A 14,307-nucleotide genomic window follows, 5' to 3' on the forward strand; every position below is an offset into this window, starting at 1 on the left:
AAACACCTCTGGCCCTACGTGAAAACAGTAATTGCCTCCTGAACCTAATAGGTTGTGGTGGGAAGAGATGGCATCACGCCCCTGTGATAAGTGCCAGTAAGCCTTTTACGTCACAGTGACGGAGTTACAGCATTACCAGCCTGTTCTGTGTCATGTAACGTCTAAGCCGGACTTTTGTCAACTAATGAGCCACTTCCAGACCTTCTTTCTGTTTCTTTTGAGTCATTCAGAGGTGGACGCGCTGCTGTGCTGTGAACCATTTTCTGGCTACACAATTCGAAGTGCTTGAGGATAAGGTGACGAACTGATGGCTGGTAGAGCAGATCTCAAGTAATCTACATCTCAAGCAGCATAGCAACCCCACAGCGTCACACAACTGCCACCATGTTTGACAGTAACTGTGTTCCTATCAACGTCTTTTTATTTTAAGTGTTGCGTTAGAAAAGGTTTATGGAAGCAGCAAAATTCAAAGTTTTTGAAAAGTGTGTTTATATTTGTTTGACATGGATTTTGGCTTTTCTGAAAAGAGTTAATGCACTAAAGGGGAGATGGAAACACATTTGCCGAATTACTTTTGATGTAGTAAACCTTCCCACCCACTGGTGTGTCTGTGCGTCACTAGACACCAAACTAGAGGCACAGAACTAGGAAAAATTTGAAAGTCCAACCCTTGAGCGCATAGGGAGAAACTGTCAGCCTGAAGTGGCCGGTGGAAGACACTCCAGGCTGGGATAATTCCCAGATCCACTGGCGGGTCTGTGCCTTACCAAAAGGCACAAGAAGTGCAAATGTCCAACTTGGAGACATGTGTGGTCCATGTTTGTCACCTCTACATCTTGTTCATTGCAGCCATAAGTAGCATCAATATCTGATGAATTGACACTTTGAGTGGCCTGGTTGTAGCCGATAGATGGACGCACTCCTAATTCCACTCTTATTTTTTGCAACATTCTAAAGATTCGGCCGGAAACATTGCTAATGATGTTCTTTCCCTGAAATACTAACGCTAAGTACGTAGCATGACATGAGATGTAACAGGATACACACCTTCCAGAAAATCCTAACCCGTCTCAATAGCTGCACTTCCATTAACCTTAAAATTGTGCAATTAGACATTTCAAAAATAAATTTGCTTTATGAAAACCCACTTATTTTGAAAAAACTCTTGTAAAAGGTTTTGCCACTGGAATGAGGTTGTTCTTTTAGCTGTATCAAAATTAGAATATTTTTCAACACTTGGAAATGGTTTTGGATCACAAAAGTCATGTGATCAGCAACCAGATGTTGCTACTGCTGGAAAAGACGAAGACGGCAACAGGAGAAGAGGTTGGAGGATGATAGCCCGACGTGTTTTTGAAATGACTTTTTGTGTGAACAAATTTATTCACATACATTTGTTCATTTGTTCAAATTTAATTGCATTTCTTGCTTAATGGAAATACCACGATTGCAAAGTTGTGTTTTATTCTACTTTAGCGGACTATCAACAAAGGTCTGCTCACATTTTTAATGGATAGCTATTGATCTGTACAGTGTATTCCCAATAAGTCTTGTTGATTGTAGGGTTAGCTTTTCTAGCATACATTAAATCACCACCTGACAAACTTTTGTCGTAGAAATTAGTATTATGATCTGAAAGCGTCTGGAAGGAGCCAAATACTTACCGAGAGCCCTGTAATTGGATTGGATCTGTCAGAACAGCTTTTAAAATCTTACCAACGTCCCATGTGTGTTTTTCTGATTGCCTCTCTCTTTCCTAATGTTTTTTTTTTTCCTGTCATTCGGTGGCCGGTGCATCAGATCATTGTGCCTGCTGGCAGATTAAAGTGAAGCAAAAATAGATTTAGAGCTTCAAAGTAAGCCACATTGTTCTGGCTTGAAAATGGCTGCTTGTAGAAAGACTAACCCGCTCTTTAGCTGTGTAGACTCTAATGTCAGAGCCAAATTGTAATTGGATTATTGATTGCTGTCCCTCTCTTGACTGATAGTCTGAGGTAAGTAAGCTTCAACAGGCAACAAGCGTCCTGTCGGTTGTTCACCACACGAAGGGTCTGAACAAAGAAGCGTCCGTTAATGATGGGTTTTATGGCCCGTGCTTGTAACAGCAAGGCAGACCCCAAACAGCTCCAGCTCTACCTGCAAGTAGAGCGCAGCGTGTGTGTGCTGCTCTTGATACCCAGACAGTAACACTGTAGGACACTCACAGGCCTCCAGCTTTAATGAGTGTCCAGCGTCAGGTTGTTCAGGTTAAATGAAGATTAACAACAACGCATGCAGGCGATACGCTTCTGTTTTTAGGTGATGACCTCCCTGATGTTTTCACTCTTGTAGTAATGCTACATTGCAAAAAACAGAATGTGGCCTAAGTCTGGTACAATAAGAAATGAATCAATTAATTCCAATAATTTCCATTTTGATGACTTAATATTTTTTGAAGGGCAGTTTTGTTTACAGAGGATTTATAATCCATTTCATTTGTGGTTTTGGTTCCAAGTAGCTTTTATTTCCGTTTTGTTTTGTCGTTTATGTTTCGGATATTTGGATTATCTTCCAGTTCCAGCGTGAGGTGTTTATCAGTGTTTATCAGTGTTTATCAGTGTTTGAGAAGACAAACTTACATTATAATTCCATTATCAATGTATTACTTGAAACTGTCCTCACAACATTATTGTTAGTGTGAAAATTTATCGTCCAGCAAAATGTATTATTGCGACACACCTTATTCTGGACAAGTATTTTTATCTAGTTTCTAGAGCAAATACTGAAACTCACTTGAACTAAGACAAAACTAATTTACAAATAACTTTTTCAGTTACAAATAACTATAAACTTGCTCCTATAAAACAAATTTATAGGAGATTATTTCACTTATAACATAGTTCAGACCAGTAAAACTAGGACTTTTTCACCAATATTAAGGAATTATTGACTTCTTTCAAATGTGCCAAGTTATTTGTGCTAGAAACTACACCAAACACGTTTGCTAAGATGTTTGCAGTGCTACTGATTCTCGTGTTGTAGATTTAAATCTGTGAATGCAGCTACAAATGAAGCTCTGTGTCTGGAAAAACAAAAAACCAGCGTGATGCCAGTCATCTGTTTGTGTCCGATTGTTTAGGACTGGAAACTGGCACGTTGCCACCTGTGGTTTAGATGCAGTGCAATGGAGGCCCTGGCCGTAGCCACTTGATATGCAGACTGCTGTGCCGTAGTGCTGTGCCAAAGAACACAAACACTCAACATTGTTGTTCTAAAATTGGACTCACAGTCCCCCAAACGCCATGTATTCGTACAACGTGAACGTCCCCTCTGTGCGTTTCATTGGGATTATACGTGACAGACCAACAACTGGTAGTGTATTAGCATCAAACTGTAAAATAACACCTGAGTTGAAAATATTTTAGAAATAAAAATCTGGAAAGTGTGGCGTTTAGCACCTCTGGTTCAGCCTGATGAAGAACCGCCTTTACAGCTGCATGTGTCTCGAACACATTTTCACATCTAGACACTAAATGATTTGGCCATTCTTCTTAGCAAAATAGCTCAAGTTCAGTCATATTGGATGGAGGACATCTGTGAACATAATGTTTTATTTATTTCATTAGTCTCGCCACCAATTCTCAACTGGATTTGGGTCAGCGTAGCACTGTTATATCCAATAGATTAGTCACCCTAAGTCCATCTTTCCTGAAAGTACAACGTTGAACAAACCTTTAACCTATTTGTTTTGTTTTGCACAAAGAAAACATGGCGGAAACAGAGTGCAAATCTGCAACGGTGCAGCCGATAGTGATACAAAACCATAATGCCATGTAACCCTCCATATATTGAAACGCAGCCAGAGCGGTCTGCATTTCAAGTCCGCTGATCATACCTCAGCCTCTGTTTGTCTCTGTAATACGTCAAACGAAGCGGCGTGGGGCTGCGAGTTGAGAGTCCACTGCAGCAAAAATGTTTTTACTCCGCCGGGGTTATTACTCTTCCACTGTAGGACAGTGGGGGGAGGAATGGACACTGACTCAGCACGCCCGGTCCGTTCGGTCTGGGCCCGGGTTGTTTTATGTGAGCACCTTTGCCAAGAAATGAAGGGCCAGCGATTGAACTGTGCTCTAATGTGAGTCTGAGTGTGAAATTATTCATGTGCAGGGAGCGTGACCAGGTAGAGCAGCCCTGTCCCACACAGTGTGACCTCTCTGCTGCTCTATTTACGACTGCTGAGCACAGAGGACTTATTATGGCTCTGGAATTGCTATCATCTCCAGAATGATTCCCGTCACTAGTGGATACGCCATATTTCATTTGGACCTTCTGAAGAGGAAACACCCGATTTATCACTTGGTATTCTGCAAATTACATTGATAAAAACATGCATGCACCCATCAAATCTATCAATCTGCAATGTGTTTCATTGGGGTCATACACAGCGGCTTTCAAAAGTCTTCATACCCCTTGAACTTTGCCATTATTTTGCTACTTTACAACCACAAACATAAATGTATTTTATTGGAATTTTATATGAAAGACCAAAATGAAGTGCTATACAGTTGCCAATTATACACGATTCAAAACACCAGACAGGTCAAGGATAAAGTTGCGGAGAAATTCAAAGCAGGCTTAGGCTGTAAAAAGATTTCCCAACCTCTGAACACCTCACTGAGCATTGTTCAATCCATGGTCCGGAAATGGAAAGAGTGTGGCACAACTGTAAACCTACCGAGACAAGGCCGTCCACCTAAAATTACTAGGGGAGCACTGATCAGAGATGCAGCCAAAGTTCCCATGGTATTCTGTACCTAATGTACAGAGTTTACAGAACCGTAAACCTAGACTCTTTGGTTTACTGAAGTCACACTCTATCACTTCCTAAGTCTGTAGTCACATTAACTAAAGCCAAGTGAAACTACTCTGAAGTTCAGCTGAAGCTCTGAAGAACAGTCTGCAGTCTTAGGTTCAGTGGATTTGAACTGCAGCAAGTTCTCAGTGCTGTACTAATGAGCAATGTCAGGGTCTAATAAAATAAAGTGTGCACATAGCATTTTAAGACTGCCTTGCAAACTGAAAAAGAAAACCTCTAGTACTGTAAGCGCTGATGTTTCTGAACTAAAGGCGTGGTCTGTGTTCAGTGGTCAGTTCGTGTATCGACATGTGAACAAAAAACGTTCTAGTGACTGTCAGGAAATGTGTTGATTAGAACATCCTTGATACTTCCCTGTGATGGAAGGATTATTGTGTAAGTTGCAACCAGACAGTGCTAACCCAATGTACGTGATTGACCATCAGAAAGTTTGGATACATGTATGAAGGAGGCACACTGCGTCTGATAACACACACTTTGTCTCTCATTGACATAGAGCTCTGTGCAAACTGTTGTGTGATTGGTCAGAAGTTTGTTGCCATGCTTTCAGAAGGCAATGTTAATATTTCTCTTCAACTGGTCCACTTCCAGGTTTTTTATCTACAGGAGACATGGATACTTTGGAAGAATGTGTATTTGACGTGGTGAGGAATTATGTATGTTTGTACCATTCTTCAATAAATAGCTACAATAGTAAGACTGGAAAGTGGTTAATATCTCCTGGAAAGAAATTGTAACGGAGGACGCTGTCTGCGGAAAAGTGCGGGGCTAGTTTTGAGACCGTTTCGTCATAGGGTAGCGGTGTGGAGGTCTGTCCCCCAGGTGGTCTGTGCTGTTGTATGAGAGATGCGTGTGAATACAAAGTGCCAAAACCACGTGACTGTGCATCGACTGTTCAGCTTCTAGAGAGACCAGTGCTGCTGTCCGTCAATCTGGGAAGGGTTAGAAGATCATGCCCTGTCAATTTGAAGTACATCCCCTAACAGCCTGATAGGTTAACCACAAGTAGAAAACATTTAAGACACTTCTCAGTCTTGGTAAGGATGGGAAGAATCTTTCTAAAAAGAATATGACAGGCCAACAAGAGGTGTACAAGATGGTATTACACTGCTAAGTTGAGAAGTCGAGGCCTAAGGCAACATTCTGGCCAAAGGCAACTCAGAGTGCTTCTCAAAGTATATTGACGTTAATGTTTGTTGTAAAGCTGTAAATAAAAAACTTTTTTTTTTCAAAAATAAACAAATTGTTTAGATATCAACATTTGAACATGTCTTCTACAATAACTAAAGCTTCAATGCTGTTATGGACTGGCGGACCAGACCAGGATGTACACCGACTCTCGCCCAGTGACTGCAGTAGTTAGCCATCAAGGAAAAGCAGGCTTAGATCTATGGATGCATGTTTAATGGGATGTATCTAATGAGCTCTAAGGGTTTGGGTTGACGGAGTTAGTCAATCTCTCCACCAGAAGACAACCTAACATTTGATCACCAAAGCGGCGGCATACATCATCAAAGGCTCGGTGACTCAACAGGCAACAACTGCAGTGATATCTCTAACCACATATAACACTTCCCTGCACATCTGTGTCAATATTATTGCTGTTATCATCAGCTGTTTCCCTTTGAAAGTTGCTCCAGGCTCTTGGCTTTGGATTGCTTTTTTATTGAGGCTGGTTTGGATCCATTAAAGATAAGAGCATTGGCGTGCTGTTGATCTGATCATCTGCTGGGTCTGTGTTCGCCCGCCACACTGCATCACATACTGTACATTACTGACTAAAGGGGATTTTCATCATGTTATGTGCTGTGAAATGCTAAGTCCAGGTATATTTTTGATTCGCTCATCAAAAATATGCCTGCGGTGTTGCTTTGATCCTTTCATGCACGTGTGAGAAACCCTTTAATCTCCCATGGCAACCATTCAGCTGTGCAAAATACTCGGTCTCACCAGGCATTTTGCAGGAGGAGCCATGTTGCAATGACTTCCTAAAGGCGGAGCTTCAGAACTAGCAGAAGCTTCTTAAAGAGACAGAGTCTCTTTCAGAGAGGCCCAATTTAACGGTGTTAAATTACAAAGTCAATTCGTTTTTAAGTTATATTTGATATACACACCCTTTTTATAGCAACTGAAGGAAACATAGCTACCTGACTGTACTATAAAATGGCAATATGTGACTGAAAAATACGTAATCCTGCCCCTTTAAGCCCCATGTGTTGCCCGTTTGGCCCCTGGTGGAGGGCAGATGAAGATATAGGAGTGCATCTATTGGTCAGCTGTTGAGTTGTCAGACGTGCTGGCTGAGGTTGCTAATAGTTGGGGTCACTTTTGACTGTAGACTGAATCAACTGTAATGGAAATCAGTGACATATAGATGGACCTCCTGGTTTCTCCTAGGGCTGGATCTGTGACAGTTCCAATAGAAATTATTGAACCTTTTCAACCATTTCTATAAGTGTTATGTCCGAAACCATGTACAAAAGCTTTTACAGGGCTTGTACCTCATTCAACAAATGTAATTGTTGGATAAAATGTGCAATAAGCAAAGGACAGCAGTTTAGCGAAGGCATTAAAGCAGAAATAAGATGAAACAATCACCTAATCACAGAAACACATCATATTTATGAAGGTCTCAGTGGCCTTAGAGCTTAGCTGTGCGTTTCAGGTTATGTTCAGTGCAATAACTAGTGTAATAGATACAGTGTGTGTTAGAAGGTTAAATACACATACTGTGGGGATGAAAGTTATATAATTTGGGGGCTTTTTGAAGTGTTCTGTTTTCAGGCTACAGCACAAAGCATGAAAAAAGTAAAATAAAATTCAACGGCATGAGTTTGAACTAATTGTAGAATTTTTTTTACTTATGGTGGATAAAAAAATAAATGGATGGTGTGATGTTCTGAAATATTTAAGAAGAAATCTGACATAGACATCATATGTCATCATTCTAACTTGAAAGGAAAACAGTTCAAATTCATCAACTAATGACTCATTTTCTTCTGACATTTGATAATAAGTTGACGGAAACCTCTGACCGGCACTACACTTGTGATTCCTTGACCTTTCTTTCATCTACTTGAGGTTTTTTTTAAAAATATATAATTACTTTTGTTTTTTAAATAACTCAAAATTCAGCTGCTTGAATAAAAAACCTGGCCTCGCCCAAAGCCCCACGTTTCAAAGTCTTTACTTAAATGTCTATTTGAAACTAGCAGACAACGCTCTCCAGCAGTCCAAACGTGTGCATCCTCTTCTATTTTTAGACGCCTGTATTCAGTTTCTCTAATAGTTGCTGGAGTCACTTCATAAACTCTTGGATGAGGCTGCGGGCTTCATGGGGATCTCGCTTTCACATCCAATGCTCTTTGGCTGAGATAATTGAACGTTTTCAACCCTTTGACAAACAATTTCTGGAAGGCCTTCAGATTGTCCTCCAGATACTTTTGCTGCGTTCATTTTACCTTCTAGCCTTCCTGCTGAGAAGCATGATGTTGCTACTGCCGTGCTTAACGGCGATGGTGTGTTTGTGGTGATGTACGGTGTTTGGTGTCCGCCAAACAGCGTCTATTTTGGTCCCATCAGTTTTCCTCAAACCTTCATGGTGACAAACAAAAAGTTAGCCAAATGTTTCCCCTTTTGGCTAACTCTACAGTAGTTTGGGAAACTCATGCTATTATTAGACCATATGATTGATTTTTCTTTTTATATGTTTATCTATTTATTTCTTGTAGACTTTTTTGTTTTATTGGACGTGATTGATGAAACACTTTACAACTGCTTTTTATTTAAGAGATTATTCCACCATTGGAATGTGTTTTGCTTGATGAAGGTCTGTGACTGAAATATACATATTCAAATCTGTCAAGTTGAAGTGCTGGAGTTTCCCTTCTTTAGATTAAGTTTGTTTTTTTAAGACAGACAAAATGTGCATGTTAATAACCTTGCAAGTGGTAACTAACTTTTAATAGCTCTGAGACGTTTTTTTTTTTCTCTGAGATTTTCAGTAGATTCAGACCTCTGTAAAAAAAAATCCCTGATAATAGATATAAAAGTGATCATAAAATCATTTCTATAGGGTTTTAATGGTCAATTTGTTGCACCAGGAGTAAGCAGCGCTTTCTCTACTTTGGGCTCATTATTAGCATTCAGCCCATCATTTCCTCTTGTTGCACTTACCGTTCCCATTCACTGTAACATATTAGTTGCTCCAAACACAAACACAATTTTGCCTGGTCTGATAGCTCTTGGAAAGCTCTTAGCCCCGGAGCCAAAGTGAGGCGGCTGCTGCAGGAGTGTACTCATACGCAAAGAAGCCATTTCCTGCTTGATCAGTCCTGATGCCACTGCATTATCTCGTCTTAGATCAATAAGTCTGTGCAGTGTGTTGACTGTGCATTACTGTGCCCTTGGGAGGTATAAATTTTGGAACTGGGGAAAGAAGAAGTGGTCTGCCTCAGGTTCCTTTTAAAAGCAGCTGGCCTTAATGCAATGCTGCCCTCTGCTGGCAGATGAGGTGAAATGAGCTGTTTTAACTCATCTGTCATGGTGTAGGAGTGAAATTCGGCTCTTGCTTTTGTCTCTTCTAACTTATCTGATATTTAATCTGATATCTAATATTCATTTGTCCTTTTCTTTTTTATTTATTTATTGTTTTTGCAGGTATCTTATTTTCAACACTAGTTTTCGGCCCAGCTTGTGGCTTCATCCTAGGCTCCATCTGTACCAAAGTCTACGTTGATGCTGTTTTCATCGACACCAGTAAGTAGCCATTTTGTTATCGTCGCAAAACTTCCAGAACAAATAGATGAAAACGCTTTTACAACAAATGGCTATTTAAAGGTTATAGTAGATCTGTGCAGCAGCAGTGAAGAAGTGATGACAGGTTCTCAGTGGGGTTAGGACAGATTGGAGTCACTTGTCACCAAAGCTTTAAATAAAGATTGTTGTAAATTTTTCTCCTACCTTTTTTGCCCAGGTAAGCTGGACATCACCCCGGATGACCCTCGCTGGATCGGGGCGTGGTGGGGCGGCTTCCTCCTCTGCAGTGCCTTACTCTTCCTGTCGTCCCTCTTCATGTTCGGCTTCCCCCAGGCGCTGGACGAGCAGGACATGGACGCTCGAGGGGAGAGTGAGCAGGCCATGCTGCCCACGTCCTTGAGCCTGGAGAGCCAGGACTCTAAATCCAACGGAGACTTTCATGGCTTCGACATGAACAGCGGACTCTCGGTCTGGGAGCATCTGAGAGGTGAGAACATATAGTAGGGGGAGGTTGAATACGGCAAAGGCAACACTACTTTCATACTTGTATCTTTTCTCTTTTCCTCCTTCCAGTGATCCCCCGGGTAACCAGGCATCTTCTGTCCAACCCCGTGTTCAGCTGCATCACGCTGGCTGCCTGCATGGAGATAGCTGTGGTTGCTGGTTTTGCTGCTTTCCTTGGGAAATACCTGGAGCAGCAGTTCAACCTCACCACTTCCTCAGCTAACCAGCTGCTAGGTACTGCGACCATTTTCCTGACTTAATGTTGGACTAGTGATTGTTTTACCTTTAAGTTATTAGGGAGGGTAATGCAAACAGAAATCCTTCCGCTCCAAATGGATTAGGTTAATCTCTTGTAGAGTATTGTTTGAATTCCTCTCAAGGCCACATGGCCAAGGTGGCACATGCATATCACCAGTGACAGTCGATGCATTTTCAACACAAACCAAGCATCATATTGGACTAACTTTACTGTCCTACAGAGGTCAGAAATTTGTCTATTTATGCTTGAATCACCTAATTCTCATACTAAACAATTACATTTTCTATAAGTTATAGTTACATTAAGATTTTTAACATGAAAGCACAAATATTTCCTAATTCATAAAGTTTTATGACCTTATGAATTATTATATTTCCTAATTCATAAGGTCAAATATTTGTGTGCTTCAACAGGGTAGAAAGGGGATAAACATTTAGAAAGATGATAAATTAATGGATTAATAAGCAATTTGTAAAAAAAAAAGAAGTAGTAAATAATAAAAAATATTTCCTTATTTTTGTTGACTGTTATAAAATACATTTTGATTCTTTTATTAATTTTTAAAATATTTTTATGGTTTATTTCCTTATTCAATTAGCCTTTTTCATAGGAAGTAAAATACAGCAGTCAAAATTTAGCCATGACCCAGATGTAAACAACAATTAGTAGCTTAGCAACCCCAGCTACTCAACATATCTTCCTGTACTGGGTTATAGCAGATTATGCATGTTTATTGTCTGACTTGAATAAGATAAAATCTTCAAAGTAACCGAGGGACAGCGATGGAGCAAAGACATCCACCCTGGAGATAATATGCTGAACTAGCACAGAGCTATGCTAACACATGGTGATTGATAAACAGACTGGATTTATGTAGTGCCTTGGCAGTCAGTATGACCGCCCAAATCGCTACACGCTACACGCTACACGCTCGCCCTCAAACGCACATTTATACACTTATGTGCAGATATGAGCAGCTTATTATGATAAGCCTTTTACCAGGTAAATAAATGTTTTGTTTTATTTTTAAACTGCTTTCTGTTCCTTCGTTTACGTCTAATTCTTTATTTTCCCAATTCCCTCACATTTATTTTCCATCGTCACCATTATTAAAAATTGTAAACATTAACAGCAGTGTCTGTGCAGAAACCTGCGTGGAAGGAAGTGATTCAGTCGACATCTTCTGCTTCTCCAGGTATGACCGCCATCCCCTGTGCCTGTCTGGGTATCTTCCTTGGGGGGCTCCTGGTTAAGAAGCTGAACCTCTCAGCTCTCGGAGCGGTCCGCATGGCCATGCTGGTCAACCTGGTGTCCACGGCCTGCTACGTCTCGTTCCTCTTCTTGGGCTGTGACACGGGGCCTGTTGCTGGGGTTACGGTGGCCTACAACAATGAGTAAGACCATTAAGTTACTAAGATGTGAGAGACTCAATTCTTATCCGACTAGTTTTCCTGCCGAAGTGAACGTTATGCAAGGCGCTACAGAAAGCCTGCTAAAAAAATGTAATACTTGTGTTAGTATTTAGTAATCACCAAAAGGTTGTGGTATCAACCATGCAGACCATTCAGGTCTTCTTGTTCTACATCCCAGAACCAGAACCAATCTTAAAGAAGCAGTATTCAGTTTCTATGCTCCTTAAAACTGGAACAAACTTCCAGAAAACTACAAAACTGGAGCAGAGAATTTCTTTAAATCAAGGCTAAACCCCCACTTGTTTAGAGTTGCCTTTGAATAATAATAACTGGAACATTGATGAGTGTTTGATGCATATTTGCTTGATGACGGCAATTGACAAAATGTCATGTTTATTGGTTCTTTCAGAATTGGTTACTGTGTTAAGTTTCTTGACGCGTACATTCGGGGTAATCACTGATACGCTCTTCCTCTGTAGGACGCTGCAGTCGAAGAAGCAACCTGAGTCAGGCTGCAACAGTAACTGCAACTGCTACACTGCCTCAGTGAGTCCTGTCTGTGGCTCCAACGGAGTCACCTACATCTCAGCCTGCTTCGCTGGCTGCACCAAACCAGTAAGTGGAGACAAAAAAGACTTTCCTGGACAGCGAGGAAGGAGAAACGTTTACCGTCTGGTCCTTGTCTTTGCGTCAGAACCTGAGCAGCTGTGGGTGTATACCCAGCATCGGCGGCGAGAACGAGGCCTCACCAGGGAAATGCTCCAGCCCCCGCTGTCAGCGTGCGTTCCTTACCTTCCTGTGTGTCATCTGTGTATGCAGCATGATCGGAGCCATGGCCCAGACGCCCTCCGTCATCATCCTTATCAGGTACGACCCCAGTTAGCCCACAAGAGGGAGCCAGGAACAGTGGGAGCTGGCAGAGGGGATGATGTGAGTTGGAGCATCCTGAAAGGAACGTTGTACGAGTGAATCATCAGAATAGGTGTCATAGATAGAAATATAGACACACACGGGAATGTTATGTCACACGTTCATGAGAAAGATCAAAGTTGTGTTATTTTTGGGGCTTGCTTGTATCTGGGAATATGGTGTCCATGATGGCTTGGCCTGCTTTTCTCTTGCATAATTGACTACAACAGTTTTAATCATTTCTAAGACATTTATTTTTTGCTAATTTGATTCTGATGAACAGTAGTCAGACTATTTAAAGTGAGAACCATGTATCACTTTACAAAAGTTAGCTGCAGATCATCTATATTCTAGCGCATGTACAGAGTGCTGGAAGACCACTGTGAATGTGGAACAACCACCTGCTGAATTTAGCAGACGTTTTTAAGTAGAGATGCCTACTGTGAAAAATATTACTGCTCTGTACTTTTCTGGTGTCTAAAACGGCACACTGCGAACCTAAGAAGCTAATTTCAGCCAGCTACTTAGCTCATTGGCTCTGTTAGCTAGCCCACCCTCAACTGCTAACCCATTCGAGCTTCCTAGCATGTCTGCTATAGTTTTTAAAAAGACACATTAGCTTAATACAGTGCTTCTCTATTCCAGTCCTCAGGCCCCCCTGCTCTGCATGTTTTAGATGTGCCCCTATTTCAGAACAGCTGATCCAAATGATTGCATTACCTGTACTACAGGCATCAAGTCCTGCAGAAGCCTGTTAATCACTCATAGATTCAATCCAGGTGTGTAGCAGCAGGGAAACACTGAAAACATGTAGGGCAGGGGAGCCTGAGGACCGGAATTGAGAAACACTGGCTTAATAACAGTAATAGATGGTTTTTCCAGCCTACAAATCATCTTTCTTGTGAAGAAGTGAAATATTTTGAGGCCTAGACGTATGCTAAAACAGCTAAGAGAGAGGAGGATACAGAACGGTTCTTTGAAGCTTTTTCTGGAATATAATTGATACAAATGTATGTCAGTGGTTTAAACCACCTAATGATTTTTACATTAGCCATGTCAATACCACAAATGGCAAAGTTTAGTTTTTACATCTTGAAACAATTTCTCTCTGGCAGCAGCATGGAGCTCAAGTTTTTGTTTCAGTTTCTCAGTAGTTCCTTGATCATATATTGATCCTGATATTGAAATGACATTAAACGTTAATTTAGTTCAGTAACTCACTTCATTAAGATACACAAAGTAAAGTGAGTGGGGTGTGGAGGACACATAGCGACCAACTAACATAAGTAGCATCTTTTTGGACTGTGAGTATCATTGTCAGCAGACTGCGATGTTAACAACAGGTTAACATGGCGTGACAGCAGCAGGTTAACGGAAGAGTCCAGCCGCCAGTTTTGTGACCGTGCTACAGCTAACAGTTAACTTGATGCAACTTTGGATCAAGCAGTTCCTTATGGAGATTACTTTTGTACATTAATCTGTTTTCTTGTTGTGTTGTTCTTGCTTGTCTTCTCAGAACTGTAAGTCCTGAGCTTAAATCATATGCTCTTGGAGTTCTCTTCCTCCTCTTGAGGCTGATAGGTAAGATAAATCCATATTTATTCACTTTA

At 41.0% G+C, this 14,307-nt stretch overlaps 1 protein-coding gene across 1 annotated transcript in view; it reads left to right on the plus strand.

Annotated features, from left to right (window-relative positions):
- Positions 1–14,307, plus strand: part of LOC122846110 (solute carrier organic anion transporter family member 3A1-like) — a 28,550-nt gene that overhangs the window by 9,763 nt on the left and 4,480 nt on the right. The window contains exons 3-9 of the mRNA XM_044142878.1: positions 9,515–9,613; positions 9,831–10,100; positions 10,187–10,351; positions 11,572–11,770; positions 12,268–12,403; positions 12,483–12,655; positions 14,214–14,278. Of these exons, the coding sequence (XP_043998813.1) occupies positions 9,515–9,613; positions 9,831–10,100; positions 10,187–10,351; positions 11,572–11,770; positions 12,268–12,403; positions 12,483–12,655; positions 14,214–14,278 (1,107 nt within the window). The remainder of the gene's footprint in view (positions 1–9,514; positions 9,614–9,830; positions 10,101–10,186; positions 10,352–11,571; positions 11,771–12,267; positions 12,404–12,482; positions 12,656–14,213; positions 14,279–14,307) is intronic.

The sequence above is a fragment of the Gambusia affinis genome, linkage group LG02 (genome assembly GCF_019740435.1).
Source record: "Gambusia affinis linkage group LG02, SWU_Gaff_1.0, whole genome shotgun sequence".
Lineage (NCBI taxonomy): Eukaryota > Metazoa > Chordata > Actinopteri > Cyprinodontiformes > Poeciliidae > Gambusia > Gambusia affinis.